Raw genomic sequence first — 23476 nt, forward strand, 5'->3', positions numbered from 1 at the left:
TGTGCCTTAACCACAGAGCTACCCAGCCACAGAAGTTAACGCAGGAGATCATGGCTGTTTTGCTGTTCTAATGCACACAGTCACTGGCCCGCACTTGGGTTACATTTCCATTGGGGATTTAGGGACAGGGTTGTGTCCAGGGTTTGTAGCTGGGGCCCTGGGCCTCCAGGGTCTGGGAACCTATTAAAATTGTATGCTTAAGGGGCTGGCATTGCTGTGAGCTGTGGTGTAGGTTGCAGACGCGGCTCAGATCCTGCCTTGCTGTAGCGTAGGCTGGCAGCTACAGCTCCGATTTGACCCCTAACCTGGGAACCTTCATATGCCGCAGGTGTGGCCCTCTAAAAAAAAAAAAAAAAAGAATTATCAAAATTGTATGCTGCCACCTATGAGCCCCGGAAGATGTGTATTTTTCTGGGAGAGGCACCAGAGTTTTCATCAGATCCTCAGAGGCCTCCATGTTTCCCCCCAAAAGTTATAGGACTCTTACTATAAACACAACACTGAAGAGAGCATCGGACTTTTAAGCCAGATTCCTAAGTTTGAAAATAAGCTCCCTAACCCTGACATATGACCTTGGGCACATCGGAAGTCATCTAATTCAGATCTCAGCCCTAAAAACTGTGACTAGCCTACCTGAATCACATGATAGCCTATGAGTCAGCAGCCAAGAATAGGTAGGGCTCTCAAAACAGCCACCAGGTGAGCAAGGGGCTCTGCAGGGGGCTGTCTTGCAGGGTCAGTTTGTTTGCTTCATATTTCAATCCTGGGGGTTTTAGAGTGGGCAAAACTAAGCTCTGAGGATAAGGAGGATTGGAGTGATCCTTGAGGAGGTTCAGTGAAAAGAAAGGGCACAGGAGTACTGTGGGGTGTGACCAGGGTTGTAGCTCTTGGCTAGGGCATTAGAAGCACATGTTTGCCCTTTGTGATGTGTGAAAATCCTCACTGCCTACTTAGGGTTTTTGCACCTTTTTTTTTAGGGCCGCACCCGTGGCATATGGAGGTTCCTAGGCTTGGGGTCGAATTGGAGCTACAGCTGTCGGCCTACACCACAGCCACAGCAACACAGCATCCGAGCTGCATCTGCAAACTACAGCACAGTTCACGGCAACGCTGGATCCTTAACCCACTGAACGAGGCCAGGAATCGAACCAGCATCGTCATGGATGCTAGTCAGGTTTGTTAACCACTGAGCCACGATGGGAACTCCCCATTTTTTTTTTTAAGTTTCCAGGCTAGGGGTCCAATCCAAGCTGCAGCTGCCGGCCTACACCACAGCCACAGCAATGCAGGATCCCAGCCACGTCTGCGACCTACACCACTGCTCCACTGCTCTTGGCAATACAGGATCCTTAACCCACTGAGTGAGGCCAGGGATCAGAGTCAGGTTCATAGATACTAGTCAAGTCCATTCCCACTGAGCCACAGTGGGAACACCAGGATTTGTGCACCTTTTTGCATGTGTGATGCTTCAACAAAAAGTTTTCTCAAGAAAAAAAAGGTTCAGCTGAGAAAACTCGAAATGCAGCCTAAAATCACCCCCTGGGGGATTTTTCTATATAATTTTGCAGTTAGGTTAGCACATAGCTTGAGAAAAGAGTAATTTATATATAAACACAAATAATAGAGTAAGATTTTAAAATAATCCAAAGGCCAGATTTAAGCCTCTTTCTTCTTCACGCAAACTGCTATCTGAGTCTGCTTATATAACTTTTGCTTTCTTTAATTATCTCACGGGGCCCACGGGCTGTCTCGGGCCTCCTCTCCGCCGTGGTGGACCTGCCTTGGTCTGGCCTATTTTGGGTGGCCTGTCTGCCAGGGCGGTGGCTCTGCTCAGCACCCGCCTGATTCCAGAGCGCTGTCGGTCCCATGGCCTCTCCCCTTTAGGTGTCCCTCCAATGGGTTTCTCTTCTCTCCCCCTCATCGCGTGCTCTCTCTCTAGTGGTTTCTACTTATCAACCCACTAACCCCATCTGAAGGGGGAAAGACCTTCTGTTGACACCACATTCCCCTCCAGAAGCCTCCCTTCTCTCTTCCCTTAGAGCCAGAATTTTCAAAAGAACTGTCTCCTACATGGTGTCTCTGGGTTGCTTCCACACCACCCAGCCAGCAGCGAGGGTCCCCGTCGAAATTGCCCCATCACCAAATCCAGAGGCCTCGTCAGGCCTCTATGCCGCCGTTAGCGTGGGAAAGCGGCGTCAATGATTTGCAAACCAACGACTGTGTGTTTCAACAAAATTTTATTTATGGACTATGAAATTTGAATTTTATGTAATTTTTGGGGGGGAGATATTTCTAGGGCCACACCAGAGGCATATGGACGTTCCCAAGGCTAGGGGTCGAATCAGAGCTACAGCTGCTGGCATTCGCCACAGCCACAGAAACACCAGATCAGAGCCACAACTGTGACCTACAGGATAGCTCGCAGCAACGCCAGATCCTTAACCCAATGAGCAAGGCCAGGGATTGAACCCACATCCTCATGGATCCCAGTCAAGCTCGTTACCACTGAGCCATGGGGTGAACTCCCAAATTTTATGTAATTTTTTTGTGTCACAAAGTATTGTTCTTCTTTTGACTTTTTTTTTTTTTAATCAATCATTTAAATATGCAAAGACTGTTTTTAGCTTATCAGCTGGTACCAAAGCAGGCCGAGGGTGGAATCTGGTCAGTGGACTGGAGGTTGTCAGTCCCTGATCCAGATCCATGGTTCTCAACTGGGGCAGGTGCCCCCCAACACCCAAGGCCCTGCTACCAAGGGGCATATGGTAGTGTCCAGAGACGTTTTGGGTGGTCACAACTGGGAAAGTGCTACCGGCATCTTGCAGGAAGCCAGGGCCTCTGCTCAGCATCCTTAAGGCCCAGGAGGCCCCCCAACAGAAAACTGTCAGACCCAAATGTCAGTTGTGCTGTGGCTGAGAAATCCCGGTCTAAATGATCTGTTGTCAGGACTTTAAATACCACTTGCCCTGAGTGCTCTCAAATGTGTCTCCAGCCAAGACCACTCTTCTGACCTCCAGACCCAAATGACCAAAAGCTGTTCCTCCCTCCAAACTAGCCATGATCTTGGTGGATGAAACCACTGGCCGCGCATGTTGCTCAGGCCGGACATTTGGCACTTCCCCTCATTCCTCTCTTTTCCCCACCGTCCCCCCACATCCAGTCTGTCTGCACATCCTGTAGGCTTCAAATCTCCCTCCAGATATGGGCTCATCTGCCCCCTCTTCCCTCTCAGAGCCACCTTCTCCCTCTTCTGTCCTGCCACCATCACCTTAGACTAGGGCTAAAAAATCGAACCTCTTTGCTTCACTTGGCCTCATCCCAGAGGAAACCTATTGGGACCTGCCTATCAGAAGGCAGATGTGCCACCACCAGGGACTCTAAGAGGTGTTTCCAAGCCAATACCTCTCTCTCTCTCTTTCAGTGGGTGTGCTGTGCTGCCCAGGCCTTGGGTTGAGACGCCAGACTCAGCTCCACCTGGAGACTATATCACCTGGGTCCTTGCACAGGCAGGGACTCACACAGATGCTAGAAGAAAATACAAAGAAACAAGATTGACTTTTTTTTACGTTCCCCTGAGACTCGTCTCCTCACTCGTCATACTTCGTCTGTTTGTGCATGAGTGTACGGATATGCACACTTAGGCCAGCTCCACGTATACATATCAACCCAAGTTCAGTGAGGGAGCCTTTGCCAAGGGTCTGTGTTCACCTTTAAGACCTTAAAGATGGCCCCTTAACCAGAAGCATGGAGGAGCTGAAGGATTTACCCAAAGGACAGACAACCAACCATAGCTTGTGGTCGGCCATGAATGACACCCCAGGCAGAGGCCCCAAAGCTTATGGTGATCACAGACCAATTTCCAGGGTGGCAGCAGCCCTCAAACTGGACCCACACAAACTCTAGATGTAACAGCTCCAGGCCTAGGTATATCCACTTGACACCTTCCCCTGGCCCACCCATTAATTCCTCAAACTCCAAGTGTCCTAATGCAACCCATTTCCTGCTCTCCAAACCTGCTCCTCCTCCCAAGGAAGGTGCCACCATCTTCCTGGCTGTGGTGGCTGAAGACCCTAGGCCATCCCTAGCCAGCCCCCACCCTGTCAGTCCTCAAGGTTTGTGGACAGCAGGTCTTGCATAGTTCTTGGTTCTGGCCACTGCTTCTCTCCCCCTCTACTGTCTAGGCCTAAGTCACCTGTCACCTGAATTACCCCATCAGCATCCTAACCAAGGCGGGCTCCTCTTTCTGTGTACTCCAGAATCACAGGACTCTTAGGGGTCAGTGCCTGGAATGTTGTTCCCTCCCTCTGGCTTCAGATCTGACTCTTTCCCAGCTCTGCCTTCAAGGGTCAGTTTAAAGCTCTTTCCCCTAGAAAGCCTTTTCTGAGCTTCCTCCCCCTGCAGAGGTGAGAATGGTCCTTGCTGCCACTCACCTCCACATCACCCTTAGTTCTGTGCAAAACAAGCCCACTTAACAAGAGCTACCTCGGATGGAGCCTTGTTTACTGTGTGCCAGATGATGCTCTAAATATGTGTCAGAGATGATCTCATTTAATGCTACCCCCCACTTTCCAGATGAGGAAGCTGAGACACAGAGAGGTTACCTGTGTGACGTAATTATCGAGTGATCGAGTTGAGATTAGAAGCTAAGCAGTCTCACTTTACAGCCCTGGCTCCCATCACTGCTCTGCTTGTGTAAAGCCTGTATTCCTTCTTTCTAAACTAACAGATCTATGAGGAGAGGATTGATGTCTCCTCGTTGAATGAATGAATGAATGAATGAAAAATTGTTCCATCCCTTCAGACTCCTTGGAGGAGGGTACAGGACCGGCCATACTCCAGGCCTGTATGTCACTGGTGGGGCTGTCCCAGGGAACAGAGAGTCTCTTCTGAGTGGCTTCGCCCCTAGCCAGCACATGCTTTCCTTTGAATCCAATCCCCAGGTCTTCTGAGAGGGCCAGCTGGGCACAAGGTCTGCATGAGGAAAAACTAGTCTGGGTAGATTCTAGACCAGACACTCAGAACTGAGTAAAACCAAAGAGCTCGCCCCTTACAGGTTTAGAGCCTATAAAGTTTATAAAGGGGAGAGAGAGGATGAAGCATTCCCTGGGGGGGAAGCGGGCCCCAAGTGCCTGAGGACCAGGTAAGCACTTTATCCCCTACAGCCTGGTCAGTAGGACCCAGAAGGAAGGCATGGGTAATACAGAATGTTGAGGAATTCCTGTTGTGGCTCAGTGTTACGAACCCGACTAGTGTCTGTGAGGATGCAGGTTCCATCCCTGGCCTTGCTCAGTGGGTTAAGGATCCGGCATTGCCGTTAGCTGTAGTGTAGGTGGCAGATGAGGCTCAGATCTGATGTTGCTGTGGCTGTGGTGAAGGCTGGCAGCTGCAGGTCCGATTAGACCCCTAGCCTGGGAACCTCCATATGTGGTACATGTGGCCCTTAAAAAAGAAAGAGAGAGAGAGAGAGAAAGAAAGAGAGGGAAAGAAAGAGAGAGAGAGAAAGCAAGAAAGAGAGAGAAAGAAGAGAGAGAGAAAGAATGAAAGAAAGAGAAAGAAAAGGAAAGGAAAGAATATTGACTCACAGGCTCACTCACCCAAAGAGATCAGCTCAATTTAGAAAGAGTCACTCCATTATGAAAATGTATACTTTGGTAAGGGTAAGGATCTAAAACCAAACACACTTCCAGGTGCCACTTAAATAGTCTTATCTCCAATCTTAGACTTGGCAGCGAGTACTTCTGCTGTCCCCAGGCAGCCCAGGCCCTGTTCTCAGCCCAGGCCTGTCTGCCCCTCCATTTGGGTGGCTGCTGCTCCGAGTACAAATGCTAATTATGCCTTGAGCACAGCCCTATTTTTCTCTGCTTAATTGTCCCAGGCACAGCTGTCCCTGCCCAGTTGGTCCTTGGTTACTTCCGCGCACCCAAACCCACCGCAGGACCAGCTAAGATCCCTCACCCAAGGGGCAGCCTCCAGCCCAGCTTCTGTGATGTGGCTTCAGACCCTACCCACCACTCCCACCCCAGGAAGATGGGAACCGGGCTGCTGCAGGCTTTTATCCTTCGTGATCACGCTCAGAGCTGTCAGCAAAGGCTCCTTCAGCATCCATGCTTGGGGCAGCATAGCCCCTTGCTGGTTACTTGTACCCTTCCCCACTCACACTCCCTGAAAAGTCTAGAACTGGTAGGAGGGACCCTTGGTTAACTTGACATACCATGAAGAACCTTCTGAGAAGCTTCTTCCCTGGTGCAAGAAAAGATGAGTTGGGGGAGTTCCCGTTGTGGCTCAGTGGAAAAGAACCCGACTAGTATCCAGGGAGATGCAGGTTCGCTCCCTGGTCTCGCTCAGTGGGTTAAGGATCCAGCGTTGCTGTGGCTGTGGTGTAGGCTGGCAGCTGCAGCTCTGAATCGACCCCTAGCCCAGGAACTTCCATATGCCGCAGGTGTGGCCCTAAAGAGAAAATAGAAAAAGAAAAGGTGGGTTGGCACAGCCTTCAGATGACTGTGTGCCCATCAGGGAGCAGGGCTGGACCCCCGCCTAGAGTGGCCCCCAACTCTGTACACAGGGAGGCCTTTCCTCTGAAGCCAGTGGGTCACCGTCTGTGGCAATGCCCGCCTCCTGGTCTCTGAGACTGCAGAGAAATCAGCCCTCTGTCCATACCTGCCTTCTCGTCACTCCTTCCTGATTAAATTTCTTTTTCTGGCTTCTAGAAAGGAAACGTCTTGTGCTCCCAGGAGGCATCCCACCTTTCCCACTGTCCTCTGAGGTGTTTAAGCCCAAGGGAGGGTGGGAGGGGAGGAGGGGGAGGCCTCACGCAGGGACTTGGGTGGCAAGACAGCAGCTCGGCCACCCGGGAAAGCTCACCCAGGGGAGGAAAGAGCTGTTTCGCAAGCGAGGCCGGGCGGGCACTCTGAGCTGGCCCATCGGCCCTGGCACGCGGCTGTGCCTGTTAGGAAATCCAGGAGCCGCTCTGTCTGCTTTCCAGCAGGCGCCACTTCTCTTTCCACTGCTTTGCTCAATTCACGGCTCGTCTCCAGAGCCAGGCTGGCGGGCGGGTGGGTGGGCGGGCCGGGCACCCTTTACTACAGGCCCATTGCCCGGGAGTGCCCGCTCCTGCCTCAGCCTGTGTTATCCCAGGGGTCCCTGGGCCTGGGCTGCAGAACCTCGCTGATAAGGCCAGCCGGCTCTCGTGGTCATCTCGGGTGGGAGGGCAGGGTGACTCTCGGGGAAGGATTCCAGACTGTTTCCTTCTCAGTGGAGCTCCAACGCCCTTATCTCCTTTCCTGCCAGGCGGGACTCCTCACTAGTCGCACACAAAAGAAAACCCCACCCAAGACGTACAACCCCCCACAGGCTTGAACAGGGGGGGGTGGGGTGGGGGGAGCTTACCTCTGGTTCCATTCAGGCCACTTGGTTATCAGTCAGGGGAGCAGTAAGTGCAGCTTGAGCTACTATTATATATTTGGTCCAGGAGGGGTGGAAGGGCAAGTTGAAGAGACAAGGACATCTGAAAAATGTAGCCACCTTGGAGGCTGGCTGAAAGCTTTTGGCCCTGTCAATCAATGGAGAGGTTTCTTGGAGGAAAAATAACCACAGCATGGAGGCGGGGGTGGGGGGGGGTCAAGGCCAATCACAAGGTCCAGAGATGGGGGTGGTTATGGGCCCAAGTAGAACAAGGGCTGGGAGATGTAAGAATAAGTATGCCTCACTCAGCCCCTCACTTGAGCGTCTTGCAGGCATAAATCTTATTTCTAATTTATAGAACACAGGGATACAGGAATAATGGTTATGGGGATATGGAAAAGTGAAGCTGAACAGAAACAGACTCATGGACATGGAGGGGATGCGGGAGGGAGTAGGATGGACGGGGAGTTTGGAATTAGTAGATGCAAACTATTGCATTTAGCATGGATAAACTGTGAGGTCCTGCTGTATAGCGCAGGGAACTATATCCAATCACTTGTGATAGAACATGATGGAAGATAATATAAGAAAAAGAATTCATATATATATATATATATATATATATATATGATTGGGTCATCACTTTGCTGTACAGCAGAAACTGACAACATGGTAAATCAACTATAATTTTGAAAAAAATTAAAAAGAAAACGGAAGCTCAGAGCTATCAGCTGATTGCAGGGTTTACAAGGCTCGTCACTGAGAACTGAAAGTAAAGCCCAGGCCTTGCAGGTCCTGACATTGTCCCAGGCTCCCTGGGAGAAGAGCAATACTACCCTGGCGCCTTCAAACTTGCTGTAGAGCTGCACTTCCTGGAGGCAAGGAGCTGGCCTAGTTGACCTTCCAAGGTCTCATTCCAGCCCAGTGGCTGTGGGGCCCCCGATTCTACGGGCGAGTTGCTATGGGAACTATAACTTTGAATTTCCTGGCTCTGGGGCTGTGAAAATCACAACCTGAACCTTCCGTTGATGTGGGTTTCTCGATTAATTTCCTGTTTGATTGTTTACTTTAGAGAGCGGAAAATGCCTTTGCAGGCAGCTAGTTCCCTCCACCAGAGAAGCTTCTCACACCCTCCCCTGCCCCCACCAAAACCCACAAGGTCAAGTCCAGGCCTCAGGTGGGTGGAGGTTGAGGGAAGCCAAGGGCCAGGGGTCAGGGGAGGCCCCCCTAAGAGCAGATGACAATCTGGGCTGTCCTCCCCGCTCTGCCCTCTCCTTATGCTGGCCGGGGTCCCAGCCTGATGGGCACCAGGAGGGACCTATGAGTTCAGACTGACCTGGTGAGGGGTGTCTGCCCAATGCCTGAAGCCTCAGGGTACCCCCCGCCAGCTAGCCCACCCCCTCTCCTTGTCTTAGGGAGCCATACACACTGGGTCAGACACAACATGCTGTCATTCCTTCAGAGAGGCATCCAGAGGATGCTATCGTGGGGGGATGATGGTCCCAGGTGCCACCTGCTGTCTCCGGGCCAAGCCCTCCTGGCTGGGCTCCCCCAGAGAAAGTTTGGAGAACAGCTGCTTTTCCATCTGCTTCTTCTTCATCTGCTCTGCCCAGGGCCCCGCCCCTCTAGCGGAGAGCGGTAGACCGTGCACCTCTTACCATAGTCCCATCCAGTTCCGGCTCCCATCCTAGGGAAGCAGTTCGCGCTGGCAGCCCCAGGTGAGGTCAAGTGAGGCCTTGCGGCAGGTGTCCTGACCTTCTGCCATGATAACCACCTCTCCCTGGGAGCAGGGGCATTTTGTCACCTTCAGAGCCCTTCTCTCTCCCTCATCTGCTAAGCTCCTCAGAGATGGACAGGAGCGCTTGGGTACCAAGAGGAGAGATGATACACCAGGCCAGAGATGTACTGTCTGGTCGGGTCGCAGAGGTGGGGGGCTGCCCTTGTCTTTAATATAGAAAGAGTATATTACAATATATGATTATTGATCACCTAGAATATATAATATATGACTATATTATAATATATGGTGATTATAGTGTCATCATCCAAGTCAGGGCACTTTGGAGAGCCAAAGGAGTGCCATTATCAGTGCCACTGGTGTAGTGGTATCATGCAAGATTCCCAAAGGAGTGCCATTACTAGTTATTTGGGGTGAACACTGTGACCATCCCAGGCACACCAGGTGTGCGGTCACCCCGCCTTTCGCTGACCTCTCCCCATTAACCTTGTGTATGTGGGACTTACTCATGGGGCAGCAGTTATGTCCTTTGCCTTTGGAGGCAGACCTGGGTTCCAAGCCGGTTTTCCATTACCCGTGTGCTCGTTGGACATTCATGTCACTCTCTGTGACTCCGTTTCTGCAACTCTAAAAGGAAGATAATGACAATGATATTTACCTCAGGTAAACCAGCATAAGGATACAATGGATTTTAAAATATGCAGAAAGCTCAGAGCTTGGCAGCTGGAGTAGGCAGTCCCAAAATACAGGCCAGGGGCTGATTGAGGCCCCGGAAGGTGTGATGCAGCCCTCAGGAGACCCCTTCTTGGAAGGTAAAACCTCAGGGCTGCCTTGGGCATTTTGTGTCCACCCTTTAAGAGAGGGCAGTGAATACAGAAAAGGACAGGCAAGGCTTCCAGAAGGAAAGACAAGGGCATTAAAGGAGAAGCTGGGAAGTGTTGATAGAAGTCATAGCCAAGGTCCCTCAAAGCCCAATGCAGGGTCCTTTGAACTCATGGCTACAGGGACTCTTGTAAACAGAACGCGCCTCCTGTCCAGGCCACTGGCCAGGGCTTGGCCCCCAAGAGGAGTCACTGGAGCCGTGGCCCCGTCCTCTGGCTCTGGTGTCTGCAGAAGGATTCAGTGTCTGCTCTGAGCCCTGGATTATGTTTCCACCCCCTGGGGCCAGCTGTGGGATGAAGCCTTCCCCCGTGTGACATTTACTGTGGCCACTTTGTACAGGCGGTTTGCAAGCTCTGCAGGAAGAAGGCTAATTATTCCCTCCAGGGCGCCTCGTCCGCAGTAAGGGTGCCTGCCCGCCTGCCCATCTTAGTTAGGAGGGCTGACAGCCAGACCACAGGGCACAAGCTTGGACTGAGGGCCAGTTCAGGACCATGAATTTCCTTGACATCCAGGGCTTCATATTAGGCTAGTGGAAAAGTGACATTGGGGGCACATTCCCCTATCTTGGGGATGAAGGAAATGCAGACAGGCATAGAATGACAATAATAAGTAATAAACATAAAGCAATACTTATTTCCTAACAGTGTGAGCATTTAACACATGTACCTGTATCCACAGCCATACTAGTGCCTCTTGTCCATGGTAGAGGAGTGATGGTTTTTCTCTTATTTAAGGCTAATCTATGCACTGGGGACCCTCTCCTCATTAACCCCTCTCTTCCGCATGCTACATGCTTGTCTCTGCCTATGCTCAAGTCTCTTCCACTGTACCGACGATTCCACTTGGCCCCAGGCCAATCTCTTTCTCCTAGCATTCTACCCTTCTTTTCCACTGCCAGGCAAGTTCCCAACTAGAAGAAAGACAAAGAGAGAGGGAGGAGGAAAGGAGAGTGAGAGACAGAGAAGAAGGAACAGAAAGCCCAAAGCAAAAGAAAAGGTCCACTCTTTTCTTTTTCTTTTTTGGCCACCCCGCAGTATATAGAGTTCCAGGGCCAGGGATCAGATCTGAGCTGCAGTTGTGACATACACTGCAGCTGCAGCAACGCCAGATCCTTTAATCCACTGTGCCAGGCCAGGGATGGAACCGGTGCCCTGGCGCCAGAGAAACACTGCAGATCCCATTTCACCACAGTGGGAACTCCAAGGGTCCACTTTTTCTGTCTCCACTTCCTGACTCACTCTCCCTATTCAGCCCCACGTTAGCCAGGCTTCCACCCACCCCCCTCCCTGCATGAAGTCATCATGGCAAAGTCTCCTAATCATGAAATCCAGGGACTGCTGGTCATTGTTCATCTCATTTGACCGGTCTGAGCATTTGACACTGTTGACCTTGACCTTGTCAACAAGAAATGACCTTGACTTCCTAGCCCTCCCTTGGCTTCCATGATGTCACTTTTTCCTGCTCTGCCTAGCTCTCTGACCACCCTTGTGCTCCTTTGGGGGTTACTCCTCCATCACCACCCTTTCAATGTTGCTCTTTCAAGGAGCGCTCATCCTCTTCTCTTCTTATTCCATGTCATTCCCTAGGTCATCCCACACCTGTGGCCTTGACTCACACCTGGGCACTGAAAACTACAGGTTGCCAATCTCCCACAAGTCATCTTCCCTGGTCACCCCCAAGTACCGCAGGGTCAACATTTCTAACACCAGACTCATTCCTTCCTTCCCAAACCACCTCTTCCTGCCTTCTGAATATCGGTGGTGGTACCATAGCTTATCCAGTTGACAAGCCCCAACGTGGGGGTTGTCCATCTTCTACATTGTCCTTTTCCTCACCCTTACTTCCTAAACCTGTCCCCTCCCATTGTTCCTGCCTTTGCTCAAGCCATCATAATTTCTCTCCAATCTCCTTGTTTCCAATTCTCCCCCTACCCCACCAGCTCCAACCTACTCTCCACACTGCAAACAATATCACCCTACTCACCAGTTTAAATTCTTTTTGGTGGCTCTCTAGTTCATTAGGATATAATCCAAACCTAGTAGCATGACATCTAGAGCTCTTTAGGATGTGGCCCTGGCCCTGGCCATCATATTCTCTCTTTCCTCCTAGCACCATATATTTTAGCCTCTTGAAATACTTGTTATTCACCAGTGCACTCCACTAGTTCACTTTTTGTTTGTTTTTGTGCCTATACCATGTGCTGCTGCTTATGTCATCTGCCTGGTATGTTTTTCAACACCCAAATTCCAACCCTATATTCTTTTTTTTTTTTTTTCTTTTTTTTGTCTTTTGTCTTCTTGCCTTTTTCTAGGGCCGCTTCCTGCAGCATATGGAGGTTCCTAGGCTAGGAGTCCAATCGGAGCTATAGCCACCAGCCTACACCAGAGCCATAGCTGTGTCTGTGACCTACACCACAGCTCACAGCAATGCCAGATCCTAACCCACTGAGCAAGGCCAGGGATCAAACCTGCAACCTCATGGTTCCGAATCAGATTCGCTCACCACTGCACCATGACGGGAACTCCTCCAACCCTATATTCCTAATACACTCTATTTGCCCTACTAGACTGTAAGTTACAAGTCTTATTCTTCTTGTCATCCTTGTATTTACACAGTGTTTAGCACATAGTAGGTGTTCCATAAACACTGTTGAAAGGATGGCTTGATGGATGGATGAGTGGGTGAGAAGACAGATGGGTAAATAGGTAGATGGATGAAAGGACAGGATGGATGGAAGGTTGGATACATGATATGTGGGTGGATTAAAGAATGGATGGATGGATGTTTAGATGGATAAATGGTAGCCAATGCAGGCAAATAATAGGTCAAATCATTTCAATTTTGTGAAGAATTATGAGATCCAGAGTTCCTGTTGTGGCTCAGCAGAAACAAATCTAGCATCCATGAGGAGGCAGGTTCAATCCCTGGTCTTGCTCAGTGGGTTAAGGATCCGGCATTGCTGTGAGCTATGGTGTACGTCTCAGACCCGGCTCAGATCTGGCATTGCTGCGGCTGTGGTATAGGCCAGCAGGTGCAGCTCTGATTGGACCGGTAGCCTGGGAACCTCCGTATACTGCAGGTGGAGCCCTAAAAAGACCAAAAAAAAAAAAAAAAAAAGAATTATGAGCTTCAACCAGCAAAATAAGAATTAGCTAATGAGAGAGAAAATAAAATAATTCCCCAAGAAAGGGAATGCTGACCCAGGACTTCTGAGCACCTTGCAGTTCTTCTTAGAGGTTTCTCTATTAACCAGAGATAACTATACCTGTGGCCTTTCTCCGTCTCCACAAGAGTGTCACGAGGATAAATGTGATGGCACATTTCAAAGCAGGTCAAGATCTTCATGAAAGATACATGTCTATAAAGATGCACACTTAATAACAATAATAACACCTTGCATTTGAGTCAAGCTTTGCACTTTTCAGAACTCTTTCGCTACATTATCTCAACAGATGGTCAAAACAATTCTAGGCAAGCCTCATCCCCATTCTCAAGTAAGGATATTGAGGTGCAGAGTGACTACGCATAGTTCATAGCAGGTCTCTACTCCAAACCTGCTGCACGTTTTTGATGACACCCTTCTGTGGCTAGATTATCTCCTTTCCTGCCTCCCTGAAGAGACCCAGACATAACCTACTCTCTTCCTGACGATTCAAGGTCGTTATCGAGAGCTGTCCTCTAGACTCACCTGTAGATGCCAGTCCAGGTCCACCAGAGGCACGGGGGCCCTGACTCCAATCTGAGGGAGCTCCTGAGATGCAGGTGGCCCTGTGCAGCTCCTCACCCCGCCGCCCGTCTAGACCACATACCCCGAGGCCATCTCCCCTGGCTCCCTTCATTCTGCCCCCTCTCCCCTGGCTCTCTAAGGTCAAGGCTCGTGCCCATCTCTGTGGCTTCCTCCGCCACCACCATCGGTGACCTCCACCTCCCACTCTCGCCTCTTCTTTTTCTCTCTCTTCTTCCGGAGACTTCTTTCCAGCTTGCAGGGTGTCCCACCCTTCTGCAGGCCCAGCCAATCAGAGCCCTGAGTTTGTTCCCCAGCAAATTAACCAATCACATGAGCTCTAGTATCTTCTCACTTTTGCTCCTCTGTTGCTGCTCACAGCCCACCTTCCACCACCCCCAAAGGAGGGGCCTCCTGCAAGAGGGGCTTGAGTGAATTTATACTGTGGCGGATTAGGCCACTGCGTTTTGTTCTACCCAGGTTGGAGCCATGTTGTTGGTGGGCGGAGATGGTCAGGGCGGGCTGGAAGAAGCGGAGGTCTCCGCCGTAAAAGGCAGCCGCATGGGTCCTTCCATCAGCACTCTCCCATCCCACGGGGTGGCATCCCCAGCAACCAGCCTGGCAGCATCCCGGGCACGCCCTGGGCAACATGTCCCTGCCCTGGGGACCCTCCCCCAGGACTCCGCCGTGTTCACGCTGTGCTGCCTTTCTCCTTTTTGCTGTCGGGCCTCCCACAGCCTTACTCGGAGCACCTTGGCCTCTCCCTGAGGGAGGATATGATGGGTGTGCCCACAACAAGTCTCCGGCAGAGACAATAGGACAGGAATGCATTAGCTTCCGAACAAACACTGTGTGGGCTCGCACAATTGCCTTGGATTCCCGTCCAAGAAACACATTTCACTGTTCGAGGGTGCGGGTGGTTTGCCTGCCCCAGCCCGCCCACACCCCTTTCTGTGCCAAAGACTTTGATGAGTGGGTTGCTCCTCACCCTACCCCAGGGCCCTCAACCCCCAGGTCAGCCTCCCTGCCGCCCACATGGGTAGAGCTTTTCTTCCAATGAGCAAATGTCAGAGGAGAGAGACAGTCCTGTCCAGGCAGGGAATGGCCTGACCAGCAAAGAGTGTCTACTCCCTGTCACTGCTTTTTTTTTTATTATTATTAAAGTAGGGTTGATTTAGTGTTATATCAACTTCTTCTGTGCAGCAAAGTGACCCAGTCATACATATATATACATTCCTTTTCTCATACTATCTTCCATCAGTGTCTATCCCAAGAGATTGTATCTAGTTCACTGTGCCATACAGTAGGGCTTCGTGGTTTATCCATTCTAAATGTAATGGTTTGCATCTATTAACTCCAACCTCCCAGTCCATCCCACTCCCTTTCCCCCCACACACACACCCTTGGCAACCCCAAGTCTGTTCTCTCTGTGTGTGTCTGTCTCTGTTTTGTAGATAGGTTCATTTGTGCCGTATTTTAGATTCCACATATAAGTGATGTCATATGGTATTTGTCTTGTTCTTTATGACTTACCTCACTTGGTATGAGAATCTCTAGTTGCATCCATGTTGCTGCAAATGGCATTATTTTGTTCTGTTTATGGCTGAGTAATGGTCTACTGCATATATGTACCGCATCTTCTTAATCCATTCCCCTGTCAATGGACATTTAGGTGACGTGACATCCATGTCTTGGCTATTGTGAATAGTGCTGCTATGAACATAGAGGTGCATGTTATCTTTTTGAATTGTAGGTTTGTCTGGTATATGCCCAGGAGTGGGATTGCTGGATCATATGGTAACTCTATATTTAGTTTTCTGAAAAGCCTCCATACTGTTTTCCTAGTGGTTGTACCCATTTACTTTTCCACCAGCCATGTAGGAGGGTTCCCTTTTCTCCACACCCTCTCTAGCATTTGTTATTTGTAGACTTATTACTGTTGGCCATTCTGACTGGTGTAAGGTGATACCTTGTTTCAATTTTGATTTGCATTTCTCTAACAATTAGTAATGTTGAGCAATTTTTTGTGTGCCTACTGCCTGCCACTGCTTTTAAACCATTTTTTTAATTGTGTATTTTAAAAAGCCATTAAAATTGACAATTTTAGCTTTTTTTTTTTTTTTTTTGCTTTTTAAGGCTGATCCTGTGGCGTATGGAAGTTTCCAGGCTAGAGGTCAAATCAGAGCTGCAGCTACAGGCCTATACCACAGCCACAGCAATGCCAGATCTGAGCCGAGTCAGCAACCTACACCACAGCTCATAGCAATGCCAGATCCTTAACCCACTGAGCAAGGCCAGGGATGGAACCCGCATCCTCATGGATACTAGTCGGGTTTGTAACCCACTAAGCCACCACAGGAACTCCCTTTTTTAGCCATTTTTAAGTGCACAGATCAGTGGCATTAAGTGCATTCACATTGTTGTGCAACCATCACCATCATCCATCTCCAGAACTTTTTCATCTTGCAGAACTGAAACTCTGCACTCATTAAACACCAACTCCCCTTTACCTCTTCCCCAGCCCCTGGCAACCGCCATTCTACCTCCTATCTCTGAATTTGCTCCAGGTCCCTCAAACAAGTGGAATCATACAATATTTGTCCTTTTGCAACCAACTTGTTTCACTCGGCATAATGTCTTCAGGTTCATCCATGTCGCAACATGTGACAGGATTTCCTTCCTTTCTAAGGATGAATAACATTCCATTATATGGATAGGCCACATCTAGTTTATTCATGCATCCATCAGTGGGCACTTGGGTTGCTTCCACTCTTGCCTGTTGAGTTGTGTGAACATGGGTGGACAAGTATCTTTTCAAGTTGCCACTACTTTTTGAGACTCATCCTGGACTTAATGCATTGTCTCCAGAAGATCCCAAAGAGAACATGTATCAACAACAGAGCTCAATGGCCCCCTCAGTGTACCAGCACAGATTCATGCATCCCCAAACTAGCTGTCCTTTAGGAGAGCAGAGCCCTGAAGAAATGGAACACAAAAACAGGTAAGTTTTGGCCAAGACGGGAAAGAATGGAAGGATCTTACCCTTGGGACATGGACCACAAAGAGAGAGTCAAGGAAGGATTCCTCCTAACCCAATGATCCTGCAGAGGCATGGGAGCCCCTCAGGGGTCCTGGGGAGGGAGCCCTATAGAGTTGTGTCAAGGATTCCCCCCAGGGTAAGGCAGGCTAGCCTCCTGTTTGCCCACACAGAGCTGCAGGGTGCGACTTCCTGGCTGTGATGCAGTCCCTTCTGCAGCCCTTCAGTCCTACGGCTTCGAGGGTCCACCCTCAAAAGCTGGCCACGAGTGGCCAGGATAGCATAGCATTTGCAGGGAGAACAGGACATGGTCTGCAGCGCCCAGTTCCCTTCCTGAACTCTGCATCTCAGCAACTGAGAGGAAAAAGTGCAGTGAAAACACCCTGGTCCTGGAATCTAAAATAGGGCGCAAATGAACTGATCTACTAAGCAGACTCACAGACCTAGAGAACAGATTTGTGGTTACCAAGGGGGAGGGGAGGATGGAGGGACTGGGAGTTTGGGGTTAGCAGATGTAAACCATGACATAGAATGGATAAACTACAAGGTTTTACTGAATAGCCCAGGGAAGTGTATTCAATATCCTGAGATAAACCGTAATAGAAAAGACTATAAAAAAGAATGTATGTGTATGTATAACTGAATCATTTTGCTGCCCAGCAGAAATGGACGCACCATTGTAAATCAACTATAGTTCAGTTTTTTAAAGTTAAAAAAAAAAAAAACTTTAACACATCAAAACAATAACAACAACAACAAAACCCAAACAAAAGAAACCTCCCAGTCCTCCCCCACTTCCTTGAGAAAACCCAGCAGGCTGCTTTCCAGAGGGCCTATCACACAATGTGATTCTTGGCTTAACACAGACTTTCCCAAACAACTGAGTGAAAGATAAGGTTGGAGGAGAGGCTTGAGGGTGAGAGCCGGCCCACAGGCCTGCTTGAGAGCCCCCACCCCAAGTCTGTCCCCTACCCTGATAGCCAAAAACCCAGGGCCTCCCCCCCAGCCCCACCCAGGGCAGGGAGCTGGCCTGCAGGGAGTTTGGACGTGCAGAGCAGAGGATATAGTCCAGTCACAAAGATGTGAGGAAGAAAGGAAGAACTGAAAACCCTAACCTGGCTCTGCTTCAGGCAGTAAGAAGGAAAGAGGAGACAGGCTTTGCTGTCAGGAGCACGGAGGCTCCAGAGGCTGTCCACGCAGCGCAGAGAGAAGTTGCAGGGCCACTCGGAGGGAGAAACGGCCGCACTTCAGAGCATATGGAACTTATCCCACCCTGGCTCTTCCTGGTATTTCCCATCATGTTAGATCATGGGTCCCGAAGCCTCAGAACCCCCAGGAAGCTGATCTCAGGGCAGGACATGATCCCAGATTCATCTCAATTCACCGTGACAGGTGTTACCGAGCACCTCCTACATGTCAGCCGGCATGCCAGGTGCACCCAGAGTGGGACCCCTCGCCCTTCCTGTCAGCTCCCAGCCCCCTGCTCCCCTGTCTCCAACCAGCTGCCACTACCTACTCTGTCTCTAGGAGTTCCCTTCCCACCAGATCCCCCATTTTTCCCCTTTCTCATGATCTCTCCCAGCAATTTTTTTCTTTTTCTTTTTCTTTTTTCTTTTTGGTCTTTTCGTCTTTTTAGGGCCACACCCACGACCTATGGAGGTTCCCAGGCTAGGGGTCCAATCGGAGCTGTAGCCGCCAGCCTACACCACAGCCACAGCAACACCAGATCCAAGCCACATCTTCGACCTACACCACAGCTCACAGCAACGCCAGATCCCTAACCCATTGAGCGAGGCCAGGGATCAAACCTGCAACCTCATGGTTCCTAGTCAGATTCGCTTCCGCTGTGCCACAACAGGAACTCCTCTCCCAGCAATTTTTATTTTAAGGATTTTCTCCCTGCTAAGCACTGTGGCAAAGCTCTACGGGAACAAACCAGAAGGAAGTTTCAGCAAACCTCAGAGCTCGCCTAATACTCGTCCCCATGTTCCTTGCAGAGTAAATTGGGCTAGGCTCACCTTCCCCTGCCCCCCACCCCCATGCCATCCCAGATAGTCAGGGGACCCTTCACTACTGAGTCCTGGAACCAGCCCCTCCCACAGCAGGTTGGGTCAGATGCTGAACCACGTGACTCAGGTAAGCCTGTTGCAGGGTGAGTCACCTCCCAGCCTGCTTCCTGGTCCACACTCTGGTCTCCTGGGTTTTCTAGATGAGGGACGCTTTTCCTGGTGTGACTCCCAGAACAGCCCCCACCCCCAACATTGACTCCATGGATGCTTCCCTTGGTTCTCCTTGAGGGTCTGCAGCCCTGGGAGGCAAGAAAATTCAAGAAGCAGGTGCCAGTGTAGAGTGGGAGGGACAACTGTGTGCTGCAGAGTGTTCCTCTGCATGGACGTGTCCTCATTATTTTCCCAGTCCCCTTTTTGGTGGCCATTCAAGCTATTTGCAGTAGTGCTACAAAACCCTTATATCCAGGAGTTCCCATCGTGGCTCAGCGGTTAACAAACCCGACTAGTATCCATGAGGATGCAGGTTCAATCCCTGGCCTCGCTCAGTGGGTTAAGGATCTGGCATTGCCACGAGCTGTGGTGTAGGTTGAAGACATGGCTCGGATCCTGTGTTGCTGTGGCTGTGGTGTAGGCCAGCAGCTACAGTTCCAATTGGACCCGTAGCCTGGGAACCTCCACATGCCATGGGTGCAGACCTAAAAAGACAAAAAAAAAAAAAAAGAAAAAAAACCTTATATCCGGGGCTTGGTGCCTGTGGGGGGGGGGGGCATGTGTAGGATAGATTCCTGGAAGCAGTATCGCTTGGTCAGAGGGTCTGTACTCTTGTAATGTTGATAGTTATCACCAAATTGCCATCTAGAGATGTGTTTCGGTTTCTACAAACACCGTGTTGGCAGACACATCAACTATAATTTTGTGCTGTGTCTGCTTTGGCAAGAGAAGCCTGTGGGGTGGGGGTACCCACATCCTGCTCATCCTCACCTGTTCAAGTGCGTGCACCTGGGTGAATCCCCAAGGTGCTGCCCCTCTAGGTTAGTCCCTCCCCACTTGCAGACTCTCCCAGCTGGGTGGTGGGTCTTCCCCTGCCCACCCCCCCGGCCCCTTAGGGCGTATTTGTCAATAAATACTTCCGAGGGAGTTCCTCTTGTAGCTCAGTGGGTTAAGAACCTGACTAGCATCCATGAGGATGCAGTTCGATCCCTGGCCTTGCTCAGTGGGTTAAGGATCCAGTGTTGCCGCAAGTTGCCGTGTAGTTTGCAGATGCGGCTCTGATCTGGTGTTGCTGTGGCTGTGTTGTAGGCAGCGGCTGCTGCTCAAATTCAACCCCTAGCCTAGGAAATTCTGTATCCTGCAGATGTGGCCCTTAAAAATATATATACTTCTGAGTGCTTGCTGTGTGGCAGGTGAGAGCAATGGACAGAACAGAGGCACTGCCCTCCTGGAGTTTGCCTTCTAGTGGGGGAGACAATAGGTCAACAAGCAGATCGTATGTCAGGGGTGAGAGATGCTACGGAGAGGAAGAAGCCAGGAGGTGAATAGCGGGATCACTTACACCCAGGCTGGCCAGGGAATCCCTGGCCAAAGATGTGACATTGAGGCAGAGCCCTGAACAAGGTGAGGGAGGAACATCTGCTCATACCTGGTGGCTGAGAATTCCTGGTTGACAAGAGCTCAGAGGCTAGGAGTCAGAAGGATCAGTGGGCAGAGCGTGCCCACCAGTGGCCGTCAGTACCTGCCGCTGTGTGGCTGACACTGTTTCCTTCCCCAGATGGTCCCTTCCTTCTCTGCCAGCTCATCCTTTGAGCAGCTCCAGGCTTGCCTCCACTCCTTCGTCCCCAAAGGATGTCCTTTCTGGCTGTCTGCTGTGAGACCAGTTCTTGCTTAATGTTGACAGAGATGCCAAGAAGAAGGAGATGGGGTCCCTGCGAATGCCTCTGGTCATTGTGGCCCACAGACTGGTCCCTTGGACTCATTTGATACTTAGGAAGTGCATCTCCAGCCCCCCCCCCCCAGTGAATGCTTGTGGCTGCTGTGGGGTGGGGGGCCAGGGAGACCCTGGGAGGGGTGGATGGCTGCATTGTGACAGAAAGGAAAGGTAAGATGGGTGTGAGGAATTTGGGTTTCCAGCCTGCAGAGGGAACAGCCCCTCTCAGCTGTGTGATTTCACCTTGACCCTAGCCTGTCCAGATCCGAAACCTTGACTCCAGTTCTTGGTCAGTGGATGAGGAAGCTGACCCTAAAATTGCCTTCCTCTGGAGCTCTCGTCTTACCCTCCACCCTTCCTTTAAAACAAAAACAATGCATAAATCACAACGACCCACATTTAGCAAATCCCATGCTGTGGCCAGGAGCTGTGCTGATATTAAAGGGCAGCAAAGATGAATGTCACACCTGCCCTTGCCTTCAGGAAGCCCCGGTTCACAGTGGAAAACGTCTTTCCACTTGTGTGGCAGGCTAGGGGGTGGGAAAGCCAGGGGGACTCTGGGCCCCGGGGTGGGACGGGGCTAATCCAGAAGTCTCCAGGGAAATCTGGGAAGTGAGCTGGGCCTTGAAGGATGGGAAAGCATTGCGGGTTGAGATGGAGGGTTCCAGCAGATAGAAAAATCACATGGAGCAGATGATCTGATGGCTAGAATGATCCGTGTGATGGGGAGTGAGGTAGAGGTGGACCTGAGATGTATTTAGGGGTTGGAAGAAGAAGCATGAGCAGGAAAGGAACCAGTAGAAGTGGTCAGTGGGGCTTGGGGAGAACACTATGGGAAAATTTCTCTGAAGCTGTGTCTGGTAGGAATTTTTACTGGGGGTTCATGGAATAGCATCCAGCCATAAAAAGGAATGAAGAACTGACACAGGCTACAACATGAATGAACTGTAAAAGCATTAGTTAAGTGGAGTAGCCCAATGGGATCAGCCGTGTCTCTGCAGCACCAGGATGCAGGTTCCATCCCCAGCCCAGCACAGTGGGTTAAAGGATCCTGAGTTGCTGCAGCTTCAAAACTGAAGCTCAGATTTGATCCCTGGCCCAGAAAATCCATACGCCTCAAGGTGGCCAAAAAAGAAAAAAAAAAAAAAAAAAAAAAAAGGTTAAGTGAAAGAGGCCAGCCATAGAAGACCATGTATTATATGATTTATATGATTCCATTGTAAAACGTCCAGAATAGATAAGTTGATAAAGATTCAGGAAAGAGAGTTCCCATCGTGGTGCAGTGGAAACAAATCCGACTAGGAACCATGAGGTTGAGGGTTCAATCCCTGGCCTTCTCAGTGGGTTAAGGATCTGGCGTTGCTATGAGCTGTGGTGTAGGTTGCAGATGTGGCTCAGATCTGGTGTTGCAGTAGCTGGGGCAAAGGCCGGCAGCTGTAGCTCTGATTTGACCCCTAGCTTGGGAACCTCCATATGCCTCAGGTGCAGCCCTGAAAAGCAAAGAAAAAAAAAAAAATTGAGGCTCAGGACAGGACTTGCTATTGTGGAGCAGCAGAAATGAATCTGACTAGGAACCATGAGGTTGCAGGTTCGATCCCTGGCCTCGCTCAGTGGGTTAAGGATCACAGACACGGCTTAGATCTGGTGTGGCTGTGGTGTAGGCCAGAAGCTGCAGCTCAAATTAGACCCCTAGCCTGGGAACCTCCATATGCCTCTGGTGCAGCTCCAAAAAGACAAAAAAAAAAAAAGCTGAACTTGTTTTATGAGTTTAATCGCAACTGAAAGAGAGAGATTGAGAGAATAACATGAAGCAGGTAGAGGGAAGCCTGGTCGGGGGGTGGCCAGTCCCAGCTCTGAGCAGCCTGGCCATGGCCTTGGTCAGGAAGCAATTCCAGCCTCTGTGCAGGTCGGCATGGTTTTGCAGGCTCACCGTGCTGGGTCCGTGGAGAAAAGTGTTTTGCTTTCTGGAAGTCCTCCTAAAGCCAGGGCCCAGGAGCCCCAGATCCTGGCTGAGCCCCTCTCATGAATCAGGAATTTCATCTTGACTGACCAGTTGTTCACTAGCAATGATCCTAGCATCCTTGCCGCTACCCTTCAAATCCACCTGCAGCCTTGCTCTGCTGTGGCTGCTGACCAGGCCAAGGTGCCCATGCTCGATGACCACAGCAGCCCTCCCATCAGGGACATCACTGCTTCCTGGGGCAGTGCTCCTGCTGCCCTCTGACCTCTGCAGGTTATCTGGCCCACCCCTGGGGATGCTTGTTCCAGGCTACAGGGGACTGAGGGCTGAGACCTGTGCGTTGTTCCTAAGTGGCATTTTCTGCCCCTATCTTCCAGCTCTTGCAATCTCAGGATGTGAAGGAAGATGCCGTCCTGTGCTGCTCAATGGAGGTAAGCAGTGATGCTTGGACACCTCCCATCTCGGACCCTCTGTGTCCCTCTTCCCTTAACTGTTGCGGGGGTTCAAGGACCATTGGAAGTGTCCACACAAGTCCAGGGCAAGGGTGTGTCGGGGGGGGGGGGCGACTTCCTAAGTGGACATGGACTTGGGCTGGGGGAGAGGATCGCTGGTTTTCTGAAGGGAAGGATGGCGTGCTAGCACCATCCACTTTCCCTCTGCCCCCAAGACTACCCTGTCCTTGGCCAGGAGCACCACACAGGTGACTCAGGAGATTCCAAGTGATGCCCCGCCCCCAACTCTTTCCCTTGGCTTTGATGGTATAGGGTATGGGGGGAGTTGCTGAGACTTGCACCCCCAAGT

General features: G+C 50.6%; 1 protein-coding gene across 50 annotated transcripts in view; it reads left to right on the forward strand.

Annotated features, from left to right (window-relative positions):
• Window positions 1-23476, forward strand: part of CTIF (cap binding complex dependent translation initiation factor) — a 321869-nt gene that overhangs the window by 293095 nt on the left and 5298 nt on the right. For all 50 annotated transcript variants that reach the window (XM_021092817.2, XM_084965542.1, XM_084965695.1 and 47 more), the window contains one exon: window positions 23053-23106. In XM_021092817.2, the coding sequence (XP_020948476.1) occupies window positions 23053-23106 (54 nt within the window). The remainder of the gene's footprint in view (window positions 1-23052; window positions 23107-23476) is intronic.

Source organism: Sus scrofa, chromosome 1, assembly GCF_054392235.1.
Source record: "Sus scrofa isolate SSC_HxYL_T2T_F1_AM1 chromosome 1, Sscrofa_HxYL_maternal_Yorkshire_Landrace_v2.0, whole genome shotgun sequence".
Taxonomy (NCBI): Eukaryota; Metazoa; Chordata; class Mammalia; order Artiodactyla; family Suidae; genus Sus; species Sus scrofa.